The sequence below is a fragment of the Syngnathoides biaculeatus genome, chromosome 23 (genome assembly GCF_019802595.1).
Source record: "Syngnathoides biaculeatus isolate LvHL_M chromosome 23, ASM1980259v1, whole genome shotgun sequence".
NCBI lineage: Eukaryota > Metazoa > Chordata > Actinopteri > Syngnathiformes > Syngnathidae > Syngnathoides > Syngnathoides biaculeatus.
This window is the reverse complement of record NC_084662.1, coordinates 1746071-1773106: the sequence shown is the minus strand read 5'-3', so window position 1 is coordinate 1773106 and position 27036 is coordinate 1746071. Positions and strand designations below refer to the sequence as shown.

Sequence of the window (27036 nt, the reverse complement as noted above, 5' to 3'; positions counted from 1 at the left end):
TCCGGAAGGGAGCTATCAGCACTCCTAAACATCTGATCCTAGAATCACCCCTTCGAAATCCATTCATTATCCTATTTATTTGACAAATGTATAAATATTACGTTTATGATGTTTGTGTCCATGCTTTCCCACACGGAAATATTTCGGATGCATAAGTGCTCGTCTGCGGCAATTAGACTCTGTTTTGAACCTTTGTTTTCAACGTTTGTTCCTCCCTTTGAGTTCATGTGCAACCAAAGCTCTCCTCCCTTCAAGAGATGGAGACCTGGTGCTGTTACGCATCCTCTCCGCACGCCGCTGCGACGCTACAATCAGTACAATCTGTATGCAGCGACCCTGCGCAGGATGCAGTGCTTTTTAAAACACTGGTACATCACGACGTACGTAAAATCCGCTAGAAGGTTCGCGTCACGTCCCTGGATGGCGTCCTCACTTTGTTTATCCAATCTTGAATGTTACTGGAAATGCAGTAGGTGTGCGTCGTAGGTGAAGAAGAGGAAGATGAGTAGTGTCAAGCCCCCCAAGTCACCACGCCAGACTCTTTCGCGGCAAGGATGTGTTATTATTCGCTGCCCTTCGCCAACTTCTCTCGGTTAAAGGCAACGCTGAAGACCGCAAGGGCTCCGAGAGATTAACGAAATCTAGATTTTACCCAGAGAACCGTCACCAGCCTGGACAAACAAGATGAAATTTCCGAGTGAGAATCCAAGAAAACCAAGAAACAGCCCGTCACCAGGTTAGACGTTGTGTTTATCCATACGCTGACAGAAAGTCCCCCAAACTGATTCTTTTTGCTTAGAGTTTTATCTTAACTTATTTCAAAAAACGCATATGCCCATTTTCAAATTGCTGCATTGTGAAGCTCTGCCTTATTGTATGCGATCTTGAGAGGCTCCCTCATATGCCGCCCCTGAGTATTTTTATTATATTGTGTTTTTTTTTTTACAGTGGGTTTTCTCATTAAAAATTAATAGAGCAATGTAGGTTAATCATGCATAGTGGAGTTGATAGCTGTTCCGTTGTGTATGTATACAAAAACAAAATAGGTATAAGGGATTCACATGTTCATACAGGGTGCCTTCAAAAATATTTAATGTGTGGGGAAGCAGTTGCTCTGAGTAAACCTGTAGCTTAAGTGGGGTGCAGTGGTGGGATTTCCACTGTTGCTGTGTTTATAGCATTACCTCATTCAAAATGGGCAGATCCTCCGCAAATCTTGCACGTGTGTCACGTCTTATCACAGCATCTACATAGGTACTCAATGGCAGCCTCCGATAATATTGCTATATTATGTATATAAAGGCACAATTGTTTTGATTATTTCAAACTGTTTCCTCTCCATGTTATTCTAAATCACCAGTGTGCTTGGAAAAGATTTGAACGTTGCAGCTCACGCACTATCCTCAGCACATTGCAACTAACTTGTTACATAACTTTAAGTAATTGAACAACTGTGGTTGGTGTGACTGATGTGGCAGGGCAGTCAAAATTCACCATATCATTAGCACAATTAGGAAATACATACAGGCGATAGATCTTGATCTTGGGATCATTGTCTGAGATGCAGGGGTACAACAGTGCAGTTCTGACAGTCAACAGGCAAGGGTCGTTTAAGTGTGATATTCAGCAACATGCTACCTATTCTGCTGCATTTTTAAGGGCCTATATTCATCATCTGGAAAGGACCCATCTGTTTTTTCACAGCAAGTCAGAATGTTGCCATATATCGTTTTTTTCATTTCCCACCAGGAAAAGTCTCCGGGATTTTGTGTTGAGGAAGAACCAGGAAGGGATGTTTTTTGCAGTAGCGGGGTCGAGTGTTTATATTGGTTTATACCTATTGTACCGGTAAGAAATTACCTGTTTTTTTCAGTGTGTTAGCCAAGATGCCAGCTCATTGTATTGCTGAATTTTGTTCGAACGCTCGGGAAGATGGATTTGCTTGTCACACTTTTCCAAAACACCCGGTTCATCGTGTAAAATGGATAGCACAGGTGCCAAGGATGAAACCTTTGTGGGTTCTTAATGACAGGTAGGTGTGTGTATAGAGCTATAAAAAAAAATAATAGTTGAGGTGTACTAATTTGTCTAACAGTTTATAGCATATGTTATGTGATAATTTAGAACAGCGATCCCCAAACAGTGTGCTGGGGTACGTTAGTATGCCATGAGTGCTCTTCTGGTGTTCCGTGGGAAGTTATTCAATTTTATCTAATTGCTAAAAAAAACATTTATTCCAAGAAATAATGTATCTTTATTAATCTATATATGCCAGTGAGGCACAATAACAGACAGAACAAAAAAAAATCATTTTCTATTAGATGGCAGGAAGTGGAATACAGTACTTAATCGATCCATTTTTGGTGAATCACCAAACTCGAGCAACTTTTCCAAAAGTAGCAATAATCAAAAGCTCCGTCCGCATCCGATAATGTAATCCTTCCCTCAGAACGTACACAAAAGATCCGCTTTATAATAACTTCATAAAGTACGTTAAGTCATGGGTGCTAAATGTGCGCGGGCCGGTGTTGTTATTGTTCGCCGGCGGTGGCCGGCGTCAGCACTGACGTGGAGGTGGATCGAGTGGGGAGGTGGTTTGGCCGCGTGCAGGGAGGAGAACGGTGCTTCCCCACCCGCCACCTGTTTCTGGGAACCCTGGAGTAGTTACTTCACCAGGCATGGGTCTAACCCTAACCCTGAGTATGCTACATACACAAGACTTGTAAAAGACGTAGGAAATCGAACAATTATAGGCCTGTCATTTTGAATATTTCATCGAGTTCCTGATTCATCTGTCGGGGAGTCTGTTGTTAGTTCGAAATGATCCGTGTCATCTAAATATGGCTCAAAACGATTGGGCAATATTGCCCCAATCACTTCACTCGATTCCAAGATGATCTCTTCTTCGAAATAAGTCTCTGAAGGGGCGTCAAAAAAATCCAAAAATCTCTCTTGTTTATCTCCCAAAGCAGGTGGCACAGTGTCTTCTCAATGGTGACTGTCCCAGTGTGGCATCTGTAAATTATGTTGCAGGCGATATGGGTGCCACTGGGATGTCGAGTGAGACTTCTGCAACTTTGCGGATAAATGACTCGCTCTCTGCTCATTTTTTTCTCGTGAAAAATATTATATGTAGTTTTTCATAATATCTATTTTTAAATATACATTTGGCTGTCGGTGGCTCTCTACTGAGGCAACCAAATTAAGGAAACTAATTCAAAATTCATATTAGGAAAAGATTCATTTCATTTCTTGTGAATTGATGGCTTTGGAGTGCACAGTGGAGCAGTTGTAGAGTGTTGGCATTACATTTCTGAGGACTGGGGTTCAATCCCCCCCTGGATCCCCGCATGGGGTTTTTCCAGGCACTCCGGTTCTCTCCCCACATCCCAAAAATGTACATTAATTGGAGACTCTAAATTACCCCTAAGTGTGATTATGAGGGTGACTGTTGTCTGTTTCTGTGCCCTGCGATTGGCTGGCAACTAGTTCAGGGTTTACCCCTCCTCCTGCCCGCTGATGGCTGGGATTGGCTCCAGCACTCCCGCAACCCTCATGAGGATAAGCAGCTCCGAAAATGGATGGAAGGTTAACAGATTGTTCCCAGGGCAGATATTTCCTGATTCAGTTTATAATACCGTATGGTGGTAGTGAGTCACTCTATTACAAAAAAAAAAACAAAAACATCCAACCATCAAAAGGCCCTATCCATGTGGTCACAATTATTTCTAGAGCTTATCACCTGGTGTGTGAAATGCTCAACAAACACTAGGCAGGATAAGATCAGTGTCATGATCCTGCCGCTCCAGCACGAGCTGTGCGGGTGGGCTGATTGGGAGATGCACACCTGCACCTCATGCAGCCTGATTATGCTGTGGATTTATATGACCGCGATGACAACTGGCCGGCGCCAGTTCGTTTGATCTTCATGTCCCGTTCGTGTGCTCCGGTATCCCTGATCGAACCTGTGTGTACCGACCTTCGCCCGTTCTCCGACCAACCTTGTAAGCCTGACTCCTTTTATACTTCTGCCTGCGTTGATTGTTCCCCTGTGTACCGACTCCTGCCTGCCCGCTCACCTGCTCTCTTCGCCCGACATCCCAACTACCGCTGCTGCACCGGACTGCCTGCTCGATCCTCTACCTCTGCATATAGTAAACGTTTCTCCTTGAACTACCTGGCATCTTCCGAGTCCTGCATTTGGGTCCTACTCTCGTTCCGATGGGACGTGAAAATCAGGACACATGCAGTGATCTAAAAGAAAACTTGTTTCAACCTTTTTCATCAGTGATCAAAGCATTTCAGTTAACATTCAAAGGGACCGCATCTAAGTGTTCTGACAGTGATTTCAGTGGTCTGTCTGCTAGAGTGTTTGTCTTTCCCGTTTTTTTTGTTTTTTTTTTTTTACATACAATCCAGCCCCCTATTGAGTTGAAGTGTGACATATAAAGCACTAGCTTGAATGTTGTTTGGCACAATTTCCTAAACGGGAAAATGTAAAAGAGAGAAATACAATGCATAATAGAACAGTTACTATATATGTTTTGTTTTGAAACAGTTAAAGGGCGCATTGTATTGTTATGTGGAAGTTACAAAAAAATGACAAAATTGTGGAGTTTTCTTATTTTTGATGCAACTGTCAAATTTACAGCAGCAAGCAAAACCGTTGGAGTCATCTGCAGTCAGCTTGAGATCTTTCCAGTTCCTCCTGCAAACTTAACATCAACAAATTTGATGTGAAAAGAAATAATTGGAATATATGTAATACTCATCATTTTTCCCTCAATAAGATCCATATCAGGCTGGTGATTAGCATGTTTGCCTCACAGTTATGAGAACCTGGTTTTGAATTAGGCCTCTCTTGTGTGGAGTTTCCATGTTCCTGCCATGCCTACTTGGTTTTTCTTCTGGTATTCCAGTTCCCTCACACATCCCTAAAACATAGGTTAACTAAAGACTCTAAATTGCCCATACCTTTGAATGTGAGTTCGATTGGTTGTTTTTTTCATATATGCCATACGATTGACTGGCGACCAGTTCAGGGTGAAGTCAGCCTCTCGACTAGAGTGGTCTGGGATGGGCTTCAGATCGCCCGCCGACCAAGTGAGGATGGGTGGTATGGATGATGAATGAATGAATTATGATCCATATCGATCATTGAAAATTCTTCCTGTATTGCGATTTATTTTCATTTATCCCCTTACGTGGAGACTGAACCATTAGGTCCTAAGGCAATGGAGAGCGTTATAGTTGGGTTGCCACATTCATACCGTCATACCAAATTGATAGATGCTGATGCAATTTTTATTCCAGGGACTGGTGCAGCCATTTTGAATATATAAAGTTCTTTGGCACATCTTCTCTCAACTGATTGACAAACATAAAATGTAAAATTAAGGGCATGAGCATCATGTAATGTTTACCTTTAGCATGTTGGAAAGTTGAACATCAGTTTTTCTTCCTTTTTTTTCTTTCAGTGGCAGTTCAGACTAACCTGGTCCCACCCAAAAAGATGCAGCCAGGTATGCTTCAATCCAGCCTTGTGCACGCCAGCGTGGCTACCATGCAAAACCCGATGGGCTGCTCTTTGCCCCGACTCTCCATCTCCCGGCCCGCAAACATGGTGGTCAGCATGGAGGCAGTAGCTGATGGCTCAGCTCCTTTCACCATGATGAAACTGAAGACAGTGCTGGCAGTCTTTGTGGTGGTTGTGGCCTACTTGGTGGCAGGAGGACTAGTGTTCCAAGCACTAGAGCAGCCATTTGAAAACAACCAGAAGATAACCATCACAACAGAGAAGGCAGCATTTCTGCAAAAACACCCCTGTGTGTCCCAAGATGAGCTGGAGGCTCTCATCAAAGTAAGACTAGACACTAATCAATAATCCAGTTTTACTTCAACATTGGATGGTGTCCCAAGAGTGAATTAAAGCAACTGAAAGCAGAGCTTCCTTTTGATCTGACCCTACTCTCTTTCACGCATAATGCCGTCACCCAGTAATTACATAAAACCACAATTACTTCCTAATTTCTAGTGAATAAAAATTAGCACTTTTTCAGGGATGAAAACACACGTCAACATTGAACTTTATTTTATTCCACTAGATGCACACTCTACTTCCGCATTCAGCAAAACAGGTCTAACCACGTCCTCCATTTTCACATGACAAGTTAAGTTGACATCTATAACATCTTTATTCTCACATAAGACATCACCACACACTCACAAAAGATTACAGTATCGGTTTAGGCCTCTTTCATATTTACATATACATATTTATAGTATGATATACGTGTATTTAATTTTTGATAAATGACAACTGCCGTAATGGTGTTCTTTTTTTTTTTTTTTGACCAAGTTTGGCTTCAAACCATCATGTCATTCAACCGTCATCTTACACAGGAAGTCCGCTAATATGTTTTCCAGACATTCTGCAAAAAGTGGCCAGAAATTATGCATTGAGTCACTGGATTGAAAGTTTGAATAAAACATCTTTAAAATGTGGAAACCCTATTTTAACAGCAAGCACTACTGGTGCCAATCAGCAAACAGGAATTGGTGTTGGTGACAAGTGATTTCTAAACGTAAAGAAAAGCCCTTGAGTAATGTTTTAACTCAAAGATGGAGGGCTGTCACTCTCTGTCACCCATAGTAGAATTACAAACAAATTACAGTAGGTGATGCTCTGTAATTTGTTGATTCAACCTTGGCATTTGTTTTGTGGCTCTGACCTTAGGAAGAAGTGGCAGGAAGTGACATGTGACAAATGTCTCCCCTGTAGTACTTTTTACATGACAAGATTTTTCACTCTGTCAGTGAAAATGTGTCATGAATTGAAGACCCTTCATATTATAATCCATTCCTCTTTTGGATGTAGGTCTGGAAATATGAAATTCAGATATGGTCTTTGTTTTCTCTGAGTCATAGTGTCACATGAAACAGGACAAAATGGCTGTGTGACAGAAATAGCCCCAAGCACATTCCTTTTTGTAAAGAGTATTTACAGGATAAGGTCCTTTTCAAACTGTGAATGTGTACCACTGCTCTTTCTTTGGTTAGTGACAGTCCATCCATCCATTTTCTGACCCACTTGTACTCACAAGGGTCGCGGGAGAGCTGGAGCTTACCCCAGCTATCTTCATGTAGGAAGTGGTGAACACCCTGAAGTGGTTGCCAGCCAATCGGAGGGCACAAATAAACAACCATCCATCCATCCATCCATCCATTTTTGCCAATTATCTGAGGTCGGGTCAAGGGGGCAGTAACTTTACCAGGGACACCCAGACTTTCCTCTCCCAGCCACTTTATTTAGCACTTCCAGAGAGACCCCGAGGTGTTGTCCCCGGGATCTCTTCCCAGTGGAACAGGCTTGGAACACCTCACCAGGGAGGCATCTGGGAGGCATCCGAAACTACCACCTCATCTGGCTTGACACACATCTTGTGACCATAGCTGAGGGTAGGAACATAGATTGACCAGTTAATTGAGGGCTTCATGTTTCAGCTTAGCTCCTTCTTTACCACAACGGACCAATACAAAGTACGCATCACTGCAGATTCTGCAATGGTATGCCTGTCGATCTCGACTTCCATTCTTGCCTCACTCGTGAACAAAGCCCCTAGATACTTCAACTCCTCTTGGTGCAGGATGTTATCCCTAACCCGGAGAGGGCAAGCCACTTTTTTCTGATTGAGGACAATGGTCTCAGATTTGGAGGTTTGGATTCTCATCCCATCTTCTTCAAACTTGGTTGTGAACCGCTTCAGTGAAAGTTGGAGATCACGACTTAATGACGGAAACAGAAACACATCATGTTTGTACTCTTTCTACAAGAGTATTGCATCCATGCAAAAAGCAGAGTTGCAAGACTCAGGACACCAAATCAGACACCCTTTATGCCTTGGCTGCTCCAAGAAATTTTGTCCACATATGTGTACTGTATGTACAGAATCGGTGACAAAGGGCAGCCTTGTCATAACCAGGGCTTGTGGACGGACCCAAATGCACGACTCAGGCGACAGGCAAGTAGTAAAGAGAAAGTCTTTATTCGTCCCAGAGTCGGTAACCGGGGTCAGTCAGCACAAACAGCAGGAACAATTAGTGTCAGGCTTACAGGGTAGGTGGACTACAATACTGTAGGATCACCAGGAAGATTAAAATCTTCTTCTTTTTTTCCTTTCGGCTTGTCCCGTTAGGGTCGCCACAGCGTGTCATCTTTTTCTATCTCCTGCATCTTCCTCTCTAACATGAACTGTTCTCATGTCTTCCCTCACAACATCCATCAACCTTCTCTTTGGTCTTCCTCTTGCTCTTTTGCCTGGCAGCTCCATCCTCAGCACCCCTCTACCGATATATTCACTCTCATCTCTAGACATGTCCAAACCATCGAGGTTTGCTCTCTTGAACCTTATCTCCAAAACATCCAACTTTGGCTGTCCCTCTAATGACCTCATTTCTCATCCTATCCAACCTGCTCACTCCTATAGAGAACCTCAACATCTTCATTTCTGCCAATCCCAGTTTTGTTTCCTGTTGTCTCTTCAGTGCCACCGTCTCTAATCCGTACACCATGGCTGGCCTCACCACTGTTTTATAAACTTTGCCCTTCATCCGAGTAGAGACTCTTCTTCAAAAGTGAACATAAGCAGCATGTCTAGCTCGTCTTTGCTCTACATTGCCCACACTGTGTTACTAACAAAAGCAGCGGTGGTGGACACTGTCATTATAAAACACATTGATGGCCTGCGTAAGTACTGTAGCATTTATAATTATTAGTGTACATCTTTACGAGCGGGTGGAGGAGGGGTGTACGGTAAACTAGGAAAAAGAGAGTGTGGCAGAGCATGGTCGTTATTAGAGAAAGTTCCGTGTACTGCCTAAAAGAAACCAGTGGCTTTTCATTTTTTACAGTACGTATTTGAATTATGCCATTGAATGTAGCAACCAATCATCCCTCACACATTGAATCACATTGAGAAATGCCACAAACTGAATAGCTGTATGTTATATTTTAAATTTGCATTGATTTTTTTTTTTTGGCGCGCAACGCAGAATATCTGCAAAGAGACTGCATCAGCACTGCACAATTGCGCACGCACGCAGTTTAGAAGGAACATTGGCTGAGGTCTTTTTCTTTTTTTCTCATGATCGACTGGTCGACGCATTGAGCAATCCTGGATTAGATATACACACACATGCACACACACACACACACACACACACACACACACAAAATGGTACCTCTACTTACGAATGTCTTGAGTAAGAAAATATTCAAGTTACAAAACGCCTCCTTGGAAAAATATTCTTTAGTTAAAAAGGAAAAGAAGAAAAATAGGCGCTGGAATCACAGCCCCCAAATACCACCTAACATAAACATCCAGTGTCTTGGTTTGTGTGGCGCAATATACCTTCCCTCCCATTAGCTATAGCCATAGCATCTTCCTCGCATCCCATTTGCAAGGAGGGACAGCAATCTTTACCCATGATGCTTTTCGTATCCCTTAGACACTCAACTGTCACAGAATCATATTAGCACACATTAGAAATGTACAACTTTTTCGTAAGTTTTTCATTAGTTTATTCATTTGTATTCACCATCGGCCGCAAGAAACTTCAGTGAAACTAACTGGTGTGCGTGTGTACATTTGTACGTATGTAAAACGTTTGCCTCCTCCTCTGTCCCGCATGATGCCTTTTGCTTGTCACTCACCCTTACTTCACATAATCGCCCGATGCCAAAGGAAAGTGAACATAATTTTTATTCTTTACATTATGTATTCTAAATGCTTATTTTTGGCAGGGGGTTATAAACTGGCATTAATCCGAGCAGAGACTCTTCAGTCACATAACACACCAGACACCTTTCGCCAGTTGTTCCAACCTGCTTAAACCCATTTCTTCACTTCCTTACCACATTCACCATTGCTCTGGATTTTTGATGGAAAGTATTTGAAGTCGTGCACCCTCGCAATCTCTTCTCCTATGTGCCTCACTCTTACCCCTCTACCCTTCTCATTCACACACATATTCTGTTGTGTTCGGCTAATCTTCATTCCTCTCCTTTCCAGTGCATGCCTCCATCTTTCTAATTGTTCCTCCACCTGCTCCCTGCTTCCACTGCATATCACAATATCATCTGTGAAGATCATGGTCCAAGGTGATTTCAGTGTAAACTCATTTGTCAGTTTATCCATTACCACAGTAAACAGGAAGGGTGATCCCTGATGCAGTCCCACCTCCACCTTAAATTCTTCTGTTACACCAACGGCACACTCACACTGCTCCTCCGGAATATGTCTTCGGTTGGCTGGCTTACCAAGGGCGGCATGGAATATAGTCCACTCAAGCTCAATGTTACCTACTTCGCCCTAGTTTAAAGTCCCTCTGACGGGGGATTCTCACAGACATTCCTTGAAGACTATCACAATAGGTTTTGGGTTTGCGAGAATGGACCAGTATTGTCCCCCACCATCGGAGTGAACACACTACTTTGTAGTGATCAGTGGACAGCTTTGTCCCTCTCCTCACCTGAGTGTCCAAGACATGTGGCCTCAAATCCAATGACAGTACCACAAAGTCAATGATCAAATGGTGATCAAGGATGTCCTGGTGCCAAGTGCACATATGGACACTCTTATGGCTCAACAACCCATCTCCGCCATTAATACTTCTGACACATCTCAACGCTGTTCTGCTGCCCTCATACATGTCCCATACTATCCTAATATATTTCTCCACACCAGATTTATGCATGCAGGACCACAATTCCTCTCTTGGTACACTGTCATTGGCTATCTCTAGATCCACAAAGACACAATGTAGCTCCTTCTGACCTTCTCTGTACTTTTCCACTCGCATCATCAACACAAATATTTCATCTGTGGTACTCTTTCTAGCATGAAACAAAAATGTTGTTCACAGATACTTACTTCTGTCCTGAGTCTAGTCTCCACTACTCTTTTGCATAACTTCATTTTATGGCTCATTAATTTGATTCCTCTATAGTTCCCACAGCTTTGCACATCGCATTTGTTCTTGAAAATGGGAACCAGCACACTTTCCACCATTCTTCAGACATCGTCTCACCCACTAGTATTCTTTTCAATAAGTTGGTCAAAAAACCCTCAGCCACCTTTCCAATTTGCTTCAATACCTCCACAGGTATGTCATTAGGACCAAGTGCTTTTTCATTTTTCATCCGTTTTAGTGCCTTTCTAACTTCCCCCTAACTAATCATTGCCACTTCCTTGTTCATCACACTTGCCTCTTCAACTCTTCCTTCTCTCTCATTTTCTTCATTCATCAACTTCTCAAAGTATTCTTTCCATCTATTCAGCACACTACTGGCACCAGTCAACACATTTCCATCTCTATCCTTAATCACCCTTGCCTGCAGCACATGCTTCCCATCTCTATCCCTCTGTCTGGCCAACCCGTAGAAATCCTTTTCTCCTTCTTTCGTGTCCAACCTGGTGTACATGTCATCATATGCCAGTTGTTTAGCCTTTGCCACCTTTACCTTTGCCCTATGTCGCATCTCAATGTACTCCGTTTGCGTCTCCTCAGTCTTCTTATTGTCCCACTTCTCCTTCGCTAATCTCTTTCCTTGTATGAGTTCCTGTATTTTGGGGTTCCACCACCAAATCTCCATCTCCCCTTTCCTACGAGAAGACACACCAAGAGTCCTCTCCTGCCTGTCTCTCTGATCACCTTGGCTGTCATTGTCCAGTCTTCCGGGAGCTTCTGCTGTCCATCGAGAGCCTGTCTTACTTCTTTCCGAAAGTCCGCACAACATTCTTCCTTTCTCAGCTTCCACCACATGGTTCTCTGCTCTACCTTTGTCTTCTTAATCTTCTTACCCACCACCAGAGTCATCCTACACACTACCATCCTATGCTGTCGATTTACACTCTCCCCTACCACTACTTTACAGTCAGTAACCTCCTTCAGATTACATCGTCTGCAAAAATATAATCCACCTGCATGCTTCAACCTCCGCTCTTGTAGGTCACTATATGTTCCTCCCTCTTCTGGAAATAAGTGTTGACTACAACCATCTCCATCCTTTTTGCAAAGTCCACCACCATCTGTCCCTCAAAGTTCCTTTCTTGGATGCCGTACTTAACCATCACTTCTTCATCACCCCTATTTCCTTCACGAATATGTCCATTACAATCTGCACCAATCACAACTCACTCTCTGTCTGGGATGCTCAAAAGTCCTTAATCTAGTTCCTTCCATTATTTCTCTTTCAACTCACAGTCACATCCTACCTGTAGGGTATAGCCACTAATCACAAAATACATAACACCCTCAATTTCAAATTTCAGCCTCCTCACTCGATCTGATACTCTTTTCACCTCCAAGACATTCTTAGCCAGCTTCCTTTAAAATAACCCCTACTCCATTTCTCTTCCCATCTACTCCATGGTAAAATAATTTAAACCCTGCTTCTAAACTTCTAGCCTGACAACCTTTTTTGTTGTTCTCTGTTCTGAATGTTGTACCAGGACAGCACCGACTGCTGGAGAAAAATTCCTTGTGTGTTTTTGCACACTTGGCCAATAAAGCTGACTCTGATTCAGATTCCGATTTCCACCTGCTTTCTTGGTTGAACAATATATCAACCTTTTTCCTAATCATCATTTCCCGTCATAGTTCCAACATTCAAGGTCCCAACACTCAGTTGTCGGATCTGTGCATTCCTCTTCTTCTTCTGCCGACGAATCCGGTTTCGTCCTCTTCTTTGTCTTCAACCCACAGCAGCTAAATTTCAAACGACGCCCTGCAGGTTAACGGTGCCACTTAAAAATCATGGAGGGGTCTGAAATTTTCATTGTAGGTGCATGTCCACTGTGAGAGAGATAGTCAAAAAAGAAAAATCCAGAAATAACAATGTATGATTTTTTTAATGATTAATTTGTTTGCTGCAGCTGCAAATAAGTATTTGAACACCTGTCTATCAGCTAGAATTCTGACCCTCAAAGACCTGTTATTCCACCTTGAAAAGTCCACCTCCACTCCATGTATTATCCTGAATCATATGCACCTTTGTGAGGTTGTTAGCTGAAGAAATACACCTGTCCACCCCATGCAATCAGTAAGACTCAAATTTGTAACATGGCCAAGCCCAAAGAGCTGTCCAAGAACACCAGAGACAAAATTCTACAACTCCACAATGCTGGAAAGGGCTAAGGAAAAATTTCCAAGCAGCTTGGTGAAAAATGTTCCACTGTTGGATCAATCATTACATTGTGTATGTTTGCATGTGTATATATATATATATATATATATATATATATATATATATATATATATATATATGTAAGGATTTGAACACCCTGCTATAGTGTAAGTTCTCCCACTTAGAAATCATGGAGAGCTCTGAAATTTTCATTTTAGTTGCATGTCCACTGTGAGACAGATAATCTAAAAAGATAAATCCAGAAATCACAATGTATGATTTTTTTAATGATTTATTTTTGTGATACAGCTGCGAAAAAAGTTCCACTGTTGGATCAATCATTACAACATTGAAGAAGATAAACATGACGGTCAAATCTCAATTGAATTGGACCCCCATGCAGAATATCACCTCGTGGGTCTCAATGATGCTTAGAAAGGTGAGGAATGAGGCCAGGACTACACGACAGGACTTGGTCAATGACCTGAAAAGAGATGGGACCACCGTTTCCAAAGTGACTGTTGGGAATACACTAAGACGTCATGGTTTAAAATCATGCATGGCATGGAAGGTTCCCCTGCTTCAACCAGCACATGTCAAGGCCCGTCTTAAGTTTACCAATGACCATTTGGATGATCCAGAGGTGTCATGGTCAAACGTTTTGTGGTCAGATGAGACCAAAATGGAACTTTTTGCTCATAATTCCACTAACTGTGTTTAGACGAAAACAAATGATGAGTTCCATCCCAAGAACATGATTCCTACTGTGAAGCATGGTGGTGGTAGCATCATGCTTTAGGTGTGTTTTTCTGCACATGGGACAGGACGACTGCACTGTATTAACGAGAGGATGACCGTGGCCATGTATTGTGAAATTTTGGGGAACAACCTCTTTCCCTCAGTCAGAGCATTGAAGATGGGTTGTGGCTGGGCCTTTCAACATGACAATGACCTAAAGCACACAGCCAGGAAAACTGAGGAGTGGCTCCATAAGAAGCTGTCAGGTTCACCTATCAGACATTCATTAAACAGGACAAAAAAGAAAGCAAAGACACCAGTTCAAGTCTCGCGGGGAGAGAGGAGAGGAACTGTCTCGTACAATTCACCACTGCACTCTCTGATTATCCTCTCCTCGGCACCTCTATTTATTTAGTTTTGAGACGCCCTTATTTGCATGGATGTTACAAAAAGGAGACGACAGGCAAAACAGTTTGAAACAAGGTGTAAATGTTTGTTCATGTGGGTGTGCATGTGTGGAAGATTGCTGAATACATGTGTGGTCATCATTTCTTTAACAGGCAGCAGTTCTAACAGTTCTAAGGATTAGATGTTTTTGTTCTTGCTATCTCCTGCTAGGAGGCTCACATGTCATCTAGGGCAGAGCAAAGCATTTCTTTATTGGAAGCAAATGTATGATAATTATGATCACAATTATTCCTACATTTCCCCCCTGTTTATCCTACATTTGCTACCACGTTTTCTAGAGCAGAGCAAAGCATTCTTCATTGCGGGCAGAGACAGTAACTGAATTGGAGCAGAGCAAAGGGTTTCTTCATTGCAGGCAGAAACAGTAACTGAATTGGAGCAGAGCAAAGCATTTCTTCATTACAGGCAGAAACAGTAACTGAATTGGAGCAGAGCAAGCATTTCTTCATTGCAGTCAGAAGCAGTTACTTAATACTATTTTCAATTATTTCTACATTATCCTCCTGTTTATCCTACATTTGCTCAAATCCTTAAATCATCTAATAAATCACCCTTTCGGCTTACACTCAGAGGAAAATATAGCACTAATTACTTGTCATCTTCTGGCTCGGAGAACAGGTCTGGAAGAGAAGTCATAATGTCATCATCAATAGCAGTAGTTATAAGTTGGATAAGTGATGCCTTTATGCAGGGAATACAACAACATCCACACAATGCAAGAATAGCTGAAAACAGCTATAGAAACTAGGACAGAGAACACCAAATTTTTAGATTTGCCAAACTTTTTTTTTTTTTTCCACCACTCAGACCTGACCGATGTGTTTACACCAGAGTGCTCCTTCATCTGTTGGTTCAGGGTGCGGAGGCCTTGAATGGGCCCTGTGCGTGACCCATCAGGTGCTGTTATATTTGGAATAAACAACACTGGTCACCGAACATTGAGCAGTCGCCATCCTTCTCGCCCAGGAGCATGTCGACCGCGATACGGTTCTGGAACGTCATGAGTGAGGTTGCAGTTGGTTGTTCCCTTATGGCCTGCTTCTGTATAATTACCTAGTTTCTGTACATTGTAATGTATGTAGTTGATTATGTCAACGTTTTTATTCAGAGTTATCCATAACAAGATGGATTCCCATCCTGCAGCAATCTCGTTTAGCAATTTATACTCATCTGGTATGCAGTTGGGATGCTATTTGCATCAATGTATGTCAGATCTCCATCTTTCCAAGAGGACCTTCGCCTTCGGGAGAACCCAAGGGGAGGTCCAAAGATGGATGCGGCCAATTGTATATCCTCTGCTTTGGATGGAAACACAGTCACAGATAAGAGCAGTGATACCAGTGTACACGTTCCTGCTGCATTTATCAGTATGTCATACAATTTTTGACCAACACACCACCACAACAAATCACTGCATGGGAGCAGTGGGGCAGTTTGTAGATGGATATCATGACACCATGTTTTGTTGAGACTTCCCACCTTAAAATCTGTCCCTGTAAAGCTAACACAGGAGAAATTAGCCAATGCAACATTAGTAGAAAATATCAGTTTATCATTTACTGCCTTAGTTGTTGGATAAACACTTTTCCATTTCTGACAAGTGGTGTTAGGAGTTGTTTTAGTCATTACCTCCACGGTACATTGTGTTGGGATTTCTGTTGGAATGACACGCATTAGTGGCCTAGGGCCCGTGCATGTGATGTAACTATAGTTTACCTTGTTCGCTGCATTCTACATTAAAAACCAGTCGTGTTTCCTATTTGTGAAAATGATAATCATAATAATGAAAAAATGTTCCTCAGGCTTTTTCGGTTAAAATACTCCCTCCATCGTATACATACTCTTTTGTATGGCATTCGGGTATAAGGTAGGATTATTTTCATTTCTTTCAGCTATTTTGTCCATGTCATTCAGCTCTTTCTCAGTTTATGCCAGCGTTCGGGTAAAACTGCATGTACAGTAGATGTTAATTCATAAACAGACCTAGGATGAATAAACAAATGGCAGTAATAAGGTTATTAAAGCACAGTAACTTGTTACATTTTTTTTTTCTGATGGTGTAGTGCAGGGATGTCGAACTCATTTCTCTTGAGGGCCACGTTGTAGTTCGCGTTTCCCTCAGAGGGACATTTCGAGTGAAGGCAGCGTGAGATCGATTCCCGCTCAGTGATGGTGTTGACATCTGCACTGCGACTGGCTGGCGACCAGTTCGGGGTGTAGTCTGCCGCTGCCCGAAGTTAGCTGGGATTGGCTTCAGATCTCTCTCCGAATAAATGCAGAAGTGCTGCATCAGGAAAGGCATCCGGCGTTAAAAAAAAATAAAAAAGACAGTTATTGCCACACCACCATGACATGCTGATAAAATTCCCAATTTGTTTCTAGTCCTATCAAATTGATGCATGTGAAATTTCCTAGTGACACGCCTTTGGAAAACAATGTTTTTTAGTTAAACAAGCCCTACAAAAAAGTTTTTTGCATACAAGTTAAATCCATGGATCATGTAATGCCTTTGTACCAGGACTACCATTCCCCCTGTTGAGACCTGAGACTTCCCATGGCTCAAGATTGCCGCCCACTTAAAACATGTTTTTGGTAGAATTTTTTTTTTGTATCTGTGCTGACATAATTCCCATTTTGTAATGTAGTACCTTATTTTTCCACATTTTTAGTTCTACTGGTAAGCTTTGTTGTTGCATTTTGTTTAACACATCATCTCAAAGTATGTCTTCATTTGTTACATGGTCAGCTAATCCCATAAAGGTTTTGGCTGCTGCTTCTTTTGCTATTTTATCTGTAAATCCATTTCCTAATGATTCTTTGTCTGTCTTTGATGTGTGTACTGCACATTTACATATGGCTATTTCCTTTGGTAATTGAACTGCTATGAGCAAATTTTGTAGTAGCTCTGCTATTGTCACTGTGTTCCCTGTAGTTGTTGCTATTCCTCTATTTTTCCAGTATTGTCTGTGTAGATTGTGATACCACCATGAATACAGCAGCATCTGGTCTGATATTGTTTAAGACTGTCCAGTAATATATTGTCTGTACAGTTCAGTCATCCCAATCCAAATCTAGTTCTTTTTCTGTCCAATCAGGAACATTTCGTACTACCAAAACAAATTGTCCTAAACTCTCCCACTCCTGTTGTAATGATGTGTGTGGTGGTGTCCATTCCTTGTGTAGTGCAGTTTGTCAGTCAGTCTTGTTCCTGTTACCACGACTGATATACCATCTGAGTACAGATAATCATGATTTTGTCTGGTGTGGGCTGTTATAAGTTTATCTTATACTACATTGTCACATGCAATGAGTTAATTCCTACGTCATGTTGTGGTTGTTCAATCACGTCTTGAGCTGTTTGCAGCAAGAAATCTCCTGTTCTTGTGGGAGATTTGTTTGGAATATGTAAGGTATAATAATAGAGCGCTGGATTCCTATTTTGTAAGATATTTAACTGTCCTCCCAGTAATTCCTTTTTTTTATTTTTTACTTTTATATTTCATGTCAGAGAGGGAATTAAGCCCAGTCCTAGTTTGAGAAAGCCATCTCTTCCCAAAAAAAAAACGTATGGGACAAATTAAAAAGTTGCATTTTGGGAGCATTAGTTGCGACATTTTTGATGGGGAGATTGCTGCTCTCTTCCTCATCTGCGGCCACAATTTTTAATGTTTCGCATAAAGCTCCATAAATTTCTCCTTTCTCTGTCAGAAAGGTGTCAATTTTCGTTTTCTTATTTTGTAGCACTCTTTCTGCGTGTAGTGCTTGGTTTGTCACGAACGGGGCATGACCCAAATGCACGACTCCAGAGATAAGCAGACAGTATAGAGGAAACCTTTATTCGGTCCAAGGTCAGGGATCAGTCAGGCAGTCCAAACAAGGCAGAAGTAATCGTGCGGCAGGCTCAAGAGCGGGGTCAAGGGACAGGCGTAGGTCAGTACACGGAGAGCAGAAGTCAGGCGAACGGGAGTGCGGGAACGAAGCATCAAGGATGGCGATCTGGCGAAGGACAAGTCATCCCCCAAGTCCTATATATACTAGGAGGCATCAGCTGGAACAAGGTGCAGGTGTGCTCAGACTAATTGGCTGGCCACGCCCAGCCTGGACAGGAAGCCAGGAGCATGACATGGTTAACGTATTGTTACAGGCTGCCAGTCGGTTTGTCAATCCAATGTTTTTCAATCCGTTGTTTTGTAAGATTATTTGAATTCACATGAAGAGCATTTTTTTTAATTGCCCTTGATACACACTCCCTGGAGTGTGATCTTCAGGAATGCCACTGTTTTTTTAAAACATGCATTTATTCCAAATCTATATTCTTCAAATGGTTCATTGTTGTTTTATTTTGCTCTTCCAATGGCAGATTTATTATTATTTTTTTAAATCTAGTAGAAGTGCGCGATATTAACCCTTGAACTCCCTGCTATTGTGAGAAAGTACTTTGCTGTCATCCAAATTTGTTGTACTTCCACACCATTAAAGTGGTAAGATTTTCTCAAGTCTTCCATTCCCTGGACGAATTATGTTACATCAACTTTATGAGATGTGATACCTTTCATGGCCGTTTTCACATCATCTTGACTCCAGCCTATTTTTTGTTGTTGTTTTTGTGTGTGTGTGTGTGTTTCTCTTATTTTATCCCGCAGGTTCACACTATATATATATAAATATATATATATATGTATTTGTGTGTATGTTGAGCTGGCCAGCAAAGTCATATTGTGTTATCCACATATTGAGATGTTTTGTTTTAGTAGGACATTTGCTTTCTACAAACTTCTAGTCCTTACACATCATTATTTTTTTTTTCAGATGTTGTGTTTCAACTATTTTGCTATTTATCAACTATTTTGCTATTTGTTTTTCCCCTGTTGGAGTCAGTGGTTCACCTCGGGTGACTATACTGACTTTCCCCTGAACAGGGTGACAATTACGTTCCGTTTGAGGTAATTCTCAAGCTTCTACCACAAGTGGCGGATAATTCCTATCTCTGCATCCTTAAATAGTTGTCACTCAATTTCCTGTTCAAATGAGGTAGCAAACCTCCACTCACACTTTTACACATTCACACGTTTCACGGAGCTCACGTACAGGACAAACCTTGCCCTTTTCTCAGTTTTATAGACTAATTAGTCTACTCGATAGTGACTAGTATTCTCGAGGTTTGGTTCTACCGCAGTCACCCAGACGCGCATTCACTCATTCCTCATGAGTGTGGGAGTTTCCTATTCACCAGAGATGTCTTCACTTCCTTCGGCTTCTCGTCAACCCTCAGCCTCCAGATGCAAAGTCGAGGCCCATTCCCGGAAAGGGTCTCAAGTGCCGTGGCCACGGTCTTTGCCTGGACGTCGACTCGGCCACTGGAAACCTCAGGTATCTTGAGATCCAGCTCGAAGGACCAAGTAAATGTGAGGTTCACCAATCAGACATTCAGTAAACAGGACAAAAAAGGAAGCAAAGACACCAGTTCAAGTCTCGCGAGGATAGAGGAGAGGAACTGTCTCGTACAATTCACCACTGCACTCTCCTTGGCACCTCTATTTATTTAGTTTTGAGACGCCCCTCATTTACATGGATGTTACAAAAAGGAGACGACAAGCAAAACAGTTTGAAACAAGGTGTACATGTTTGTTCATGTGCGTGTGCATGTGTGGAAGATTGCTGAATACATGTGTGGTCATCATTTCTTTAACAGGCAGCAGTTCTAACAGTTCTGATGATTAGATGTTTTTCTTCTTGCTATCTCCTGCTAGGAGGCTGACACGTTATCTAGGGCAGAGCAAAGCATTTCTTTATTGGAAGCAAATGTATGATAATTATGATCACAATTATTCCTACAGAAGCATATCAAGGTTCTACCGTGGCCTCGCCAGTCTCCAGACCTAAATCCAATAGAAAATCTTTGTAGGGAGCTGAAACTCCATGTTTCTCAGCGACATCCCAGAAACCTGTCTGATCTAGAGAAGATCTGTGTGGAGCAGTGGACCAAAATCCCTCCTGCAATTTGTGCAAACCTGGTGAACACATACAGGAAATGTTTGCCCTCTGTAATTGCAAACAAAGGCTACTGTACCAAATATTAACATTATTTTCTCGGGTGTTCAAATACTTATTTGCAGCTGTATCCCACAAATAAATTGTTAAAAAATCATAAAATGCCATTTTTTTATTTTTCTGTTTAGATTATCTCTCTCACAGTGGACATGCAGCTATGATGAAAATTTCATACACCACCATAATTTCTTAAGTGGGAGAACTTGCAATATAGCAGGGTGTTCAAATACTCATTTTCTTCATATATAGTTTTTTTTCTGAGACGCTTATTCTCACGAGGGACACGGGGCTGCGCGGGAATGCTGGGGCCAATTTGAGCTGTCATCGGGTAGGAGGGAGGGTACACCCTGTACTGGTTGACAGCCAATCACAGGGCAATTTGATCAATTAAGGTAAGGACATGATCACTTGGAGTTGTTTTGAAACATCTGCTCATTCTAATTTTGATGAGTTGCTCAATTAAAAGTGGTGATGTTGGAGATCTTGACAGGGTCAATAAGCATTCTGATCTTACTCCTGTACATTACCTTTTGCATAAAAGAAAAACACTTCTGTATGAATGGAAGCAATTTCATACTGACCCAATATTATCCAGCGTCTGAAATAGCCACTTATTTCAGCCCTTTTTCACTAAAATTTACTGCCCTAATACTTCTTGACCTAACAGTTCACATACTCCGTTCATATTTGTCAGGTTTCTTCATTTTGAAATGTAGGTAAAGTATTGAATTTGTTTTTATCTTTATTCCAATGAAAATACTTTTTGTTGTTGTTGAAAATTATAGTATCCTACAAAATAGCTCCATGAGTCACAACTCTCATAAATGTAGGACCATATTACACCATTTCCCCGAAGACAAATTAATGAAGTCCATTACTCGTCGTTAAGGTTTTATGCTTCTCTGACATACCTCAAAGGCAATCCTTTTATAACTATGAGCAAGCATTTTTATTACGTTTCCTGATGTATTACAACCTCACGATACTCTTGCTGACTATCCTCCATCTGTTTTCTAAGTCAGGGTTATGATTCTGCTCTTCGGTATTGTTACGTGTGCATTTAGACGAAAAGCCCATTGCTCAAACCGGCAAAATATGACAAAGCAGTTGTATTGCGTTTAAGACAATTTAATCACACACACAACAATAGAACACAAAAACGAAAAACTAATACAAAATAAATGTTTAATATCAGAGTAGTCAAGCCAAGCTACGAATAGTCACCAGAGTTGAACAACCAGGCAAATGTTCTTTTCAACAAATCTTCCAATTCAACAAATGTTCTAGAAATGTCCAAGGACGAAAGGTAGAATGCAGTGTGGCGTGTACTTGTATACTTGTCCAAAGAGCAGTGGTAAGATGCTGCGTTGACAGTCCTTCTCGCCCATATATAGGCACTTCTCGGAATATTCCAGAATTCCACATCACAAAAGATCCGGATCATAATAACGTAAAAGTATGAAAAGAAAATAAAGAATAAAAATACATACACATAACAGTATAAATGTCGAACTCAAACTAGAAATAGAAATACTGACATGTGGGTCTTCAGTGAACGGCATGGTGGTGAAATTGTAGACCGTTGCCCTCATAATTCTGAGGACCGAGGTTAAAATCCTGGGCTCACCTGTGTAGAGTTGCATGTTCTCCCCGTGCCTGCATGGGCTTTCTTGAGGTACTCAGGTTTCCTCCCACATCCCGAAAAACATCATTTGAGACTCTAAATCAGCCCCTAGGTGTAATTGTGTGTCCGACTGTTGTCCGTCTCCATGTGCCCTGCGATTGGCTCCTGGTCTTTGACAGCTGGGATAGGCTCCAGCACTCCCGCGACCCTCATGAGGATATGCAGCTCAGAAAATGGATGGATGGATGGATGGAGAGTATCCATCGGTCTGAAGTGAAGCTAAGTGGGACACACATCCCTCAGAGACCAGGAGCCAGGAGCTTATCCAGGCCTAGCCAGGAGAGGGTGTGGTGTTTCAATATTTTCATGACGGGGGAAAAACAAAGAACAAAGTTTCCCACCTTGTGGTGATAACGGAGAAATGTGGAGTATAAATGTTTCTGCAGTGGTGAAAATTAGGATCATACATAAAGGAAGGCCACAGAACTATTTGGAAAATTGCTTGTGGAGAGGAATAGGTCAAAATCCCACCAGAGCAATGAAGAAGGAAGGAAAGAGGAAGGAAGGAAGGAAGGAAGGAAGGCAGGAAAGATAGAAAGAAGGGAGGAAGCAAGGAAGCAAGGAAGGAAGGAAGGAAGGAGGAAGGAAGGAAGGAATGAAAGACTGAAGAAAACGATAACACCTGATTCTTTGTGTTTGGGTGTGTCAACAATAGCCTGCACTCAAACTGGAGAAAGCATTTTCCCTTGAGGAGTCAGGCTCTCTCTGAGAAACTTAAGCTTTTGTGATACAAATTGCAGTTTTTGTGGCCCTCTGATGTGAGGTCTTATAAAAAAGTATCAGTCTCACACTGTTCTTTAGTGAGAGCAGCAATCAACAAATCATCAATTTATTGCAGCAAAGCTGTGCCCGGTGTTTGTTTCATAGGTTCAAGACTGCGTGTGATTGCCTCACAGAAGAGGGTGGGGCTGCATGTCACTCCTTGGCACAGGCGTGCCCAAATATTGTATACTTTTTCTCTTTGAAAGTGAAAGCAAATCAAAAATGTGAATCTTTGTGAATTGGCACAGACAAAAATGCATTAGAAAGGTCAACAACTGAAAACCACTTTGTGCCAGGTGGAATTTGGCTCAAAATGGTGTAAGGGTTTGGCACACAAGGAGCCGGAGCATTATTTGCAGAATTAACAGCTCGCAAATCTTGAACAAAATGCCTTTCAATTGACTGAGCTTGAGGTCTGATTTTTTTTCACCGGAAATATTGGTGTTTGAACCTGAGAATGATCACATTGTACAATAATTCCATTTTTGAGCAATGCTTCAAATACCGGTCGAATACCGTCAACAGTATCATGGATATTGACGCTGTTCAGTGCAATAAAACTTATTTAGGCTTAATCTGAATCGGTGGACACTTTTTAACTAGCCCAATATCATGCTTACTAGTAGCCCACAGTATTAATGGGACTTGGTCCAGCAGAGGAGAAATGTCCGTAGGAGTGTGTGTGTGAAAAGACTGAAATTGGAAGAAGGTCGTCTTTAATGTGAGATAAAAGTAGCACAGGGCAGGTGTGCATGCACTAAATGCATTTCTATGTGTATTAACAGACTCTGAAAAACAGATTGTCATATATGATGTTGGTGCCAAATCAGATGTGCACTGACATCCAAAAACAAACTGGCCTACATCCTGCCATTTTGTTGCAGTTTGTCTTGCCAAAGAAATGTGTGGTGCAGAACAGACAATATCAAAGACTGACACCTGTGCAGGTGTAAGTGAGACAGATGCTGCGCAAAAGTTTTTGTCAAAAAAAAAAAAAAAAAGGTTACTGATATTCAATGAGTCATTTATGTCTCATGTAAAAAGTCTCCTCAAATGTCGGTCTGGTCCATCGTGCACATGTTGTACAATGCATTTTGTGACTGCTCATTATCTCAGAATCGTGAGAAATGAACTGAGCTCCAAATCTTGTCAGAGAGGTGCTAATTTGACCGCTGATTTCCCAATGATAACTGTATCATGGGTTGTCAGGACTAAATCTAACAAATTCTGATTCCACACTATCTACTAGACGCATAATTTGAATACTGTCAGCATTTCATGAGATCCCTTTCCAACAAATTATTTGGCCGTCATCGTCAATTGGTTGCTCAGGTTGCTGTATGACTTGCTGAGGATATAGGGGTACCCAGACACTGATGTCGTCCCGATGTATTCTACCAGGCAACCAAGGATACAGTAAAGTATGTATCTTTCGGCTTGTCCCTTTCGGGGTCGCCACAGCGTGTCATCTCAGATGAACGCACATATATGTTTGGCACAATTTTTACGCCGGATGCCCTTCCTGACGCAACCCTTCTCAGGGAGTGGAGGCCCCAGTGGGATACGAACCCACAACCCCTGGTTTACCAAACCAGTGCTCTTAGCGCTGAGCTACAGGGCCTCCAACCAAGGATACAGTGTCATAGGAAAACATACACAGTTATCATTTTCTTTCCACTCCTTCTTTTCTCACTTTTCTTTTATCTGAATTCTTTTGACTATTCTCACACTTATTAGCTTCTGTCAATCATATTCCAGACTTTCAGCATTTTTCTCAATGCCTTCTCAATCCTTAAATTTAATTTTTTTGTTCTTCTTGAAACTACTTTTCTCCACCTCCAAACTTTCTTTTAAATGTTGTAACTGCCGGATACTTAAACCATATTCATTTACTCCTTTCCCTCCCCCTATTTCTCCCTCATATGGATCATAATTGGTTATGTGTACACTGGTAAATCGCTGTTTTTGCTCTTATCGTTGGTTATTATCTCATTAGCGGTTTTGCTCTTCCCACTCCCCATCTTTTTGGAAGTGCTTCCTTTAATCACAATATTCGAACATCTTCAAAATTGTCAGGGCCTAGAACCCCTAAATATTGGGTCTTGGGGATACAAACCTCTTACCGTCAGATCTTGAGGCATCAAGTCACTCACTGAATTTAAGCCCGGGAACTCTATCCCTTACTATAAGGTCTTGTGGCGCCAAACCCCTCACAGTCAGATCTTGCAGCCTCGAACTCTCACTGAACTGTACTGACGGTATGGAGTTGAACCCTACCAATGGAACATGGGAAGAGCAACTACCATAACCGCTTTATACAAAGACAATATTGTTCCCACCAAAAATTAAATAAATAAATAAAAATAAATAATCATTCTTTACTGTAATTTTTGGTTGTTTGGAATCCTGAGGTGATGGCCAATTCATGAACGCACCTGGTCAGTCCGTCCTAATTGTTGGGTAAGGGCAGAACTAGTGTGCTCGTCCTGGATGTCACTAGTCACTCGTCACTAGTCTGGAGATCCACTGGATCGGCGATCAATCCTGGAATCCCACTTCTGACACCAATTGTTTTGGCAAAATCTTTTTCTGACACCATAACCAAGGAGATAATCGTGTCTTTGTGGATTTTTATTACAAAAGATGGGAAATTCCTTGCAAAAAGAGGAAAGAGTACAAGTCTCATGAGTTTTCACCCATTACACTAAAGATCACACTAAAAGTCCTTTGGTTTTATTAAAGTGAGAGAGACAGAAAGGGAAAAGACAAGACGAGACACTACAATTATGTATGTCTAGCTGTATACACATGGAGCCGGTAAAAACAACATCACATAAAGAACAGCCTGACCAGGATAACTAGAACTCACAGCAGGATAAAACCTGAGAAAATTGAAGGTGGAACTAATACAACTAAGATTCGGCATATATGCAAAATATAAATCTGCCAACACAGTTTATCTCACAACTGGGAAGAATAGCCACAAAATGGAAACTTTATCATGAATAAATTAATCTCAGTGATTCCGTTTAAGACCACATATACATGGTTAAAAACAATAGATGATTGATGAAAAAAATAATAAGAAAAAATAATTTCCCCACTCTTCAGAAAAGGAGGGAGGCTTAAATGCTCCCAACTTTTAACACTTTTACTTAGCTAACCAACTAAATTCCTTATCAGATGGATGAACCTGTCACGGGTGTGGCCATACCACAGCTCTGGACGCAGCTGCCTCGGGCAGCTTCCTCACCTGCACCTCTTCAGCATAATTTGATTATGTATTTGAGCTTCACGTGTGTGTTTTAGCTTGCCAGATCTTTGTACTTTGATGTCACATTCCATGTTCATATCTTTGAGCCTTTGTGTAGCAATCCTTGCCTCGTTGACAGCCTTGTGATTCCAACACTGTCTCTTTAGACTGCTTACCTGCGGATTGACATTTGATTGAATAAATACTCTCCACAAACTGTACCTGGTCTCATGAGGCATGCATTTTGGGTCCAACCCCGTAATCTGTTCCTGTTAGAACGATCTGGCCATACCATGGACCAAGCTGACTCCAACCAGTTGCACAAAGCTCTCCAAATGAAAGGACACTGTCGAGCTCAGCACAAGGAGCAATTTGCTGCCTTTGGCCTTTGGAGCAACAGAAAACCATGTCGCAGCAGAGGGAAAGAGGTTGTTCCCCAAAATCTCACAATACATGGCTGCATCATTTGTCTTCCTCCAAACATGGTTAGTGGAATTATGACCCAAAAGTTCAATTTTAGTGACCACAAAACCTTCTCCCATGACTCCACTGTATCATCCAAATGGTAATTGGCAAACTTAAGACAGACCTTGACATGTGCTGGTTTAACCAGGTGAACCTTTTGTACCATGCATGATTTCAAACCATGACGTCTTAGTGTATTACCAACAGTGACTTTGGAAACGGTGGTCCCAGCTCTTTTCAGGTCATTGACCAAGTCCTGCCATGTAGTCCTGGGCTGATTCCTCACCTTTCTAAGGATTGTTAAGACCCCATGAGGCAATATCTTGGATGGGGCTCCACTCCGATTGAGATTGACCGTCATGTTTAGCTTCTTCCATTTGGTAATGAGTGCTCCAACAGTGGACCTTTTTTTCACCAAGCTGCTTGGCA

General features: G+C 41.8%; 1 protein-coding gene across 2 annotated transcripts in view; it reads left to right on the top strand.

Annotated features, from left to right (window-relative positions):
• Positions 1-335: 335 nt before the first annotated feature.
• The window catches only part of kcnk10a (potassium channel, subfamily K, member 10a), a 46569-nt gene continuing 19868 nt past the window's right edge, over positions 336-27036 (top strand). The window contains exons 1-2 of one of the 2 annotated variants that reach the window (XM_061812246.1): positions 336-736; positions 5478-5860. In XM_061812246.1, coding sequence (XP_061668230.1) covers positions 685-736; positions 5478-5860 — 435 coding nt within the window. In that variant the 5' untranslated portion in view covers positions 336-684. Of the gene's footprint in view, positions 737-3915; positions 4005-5477; positions 5861-27036 lie in introns of those variants that run through there. The other variant, XM_061812245.1, reaches the window with a different exon arrangement.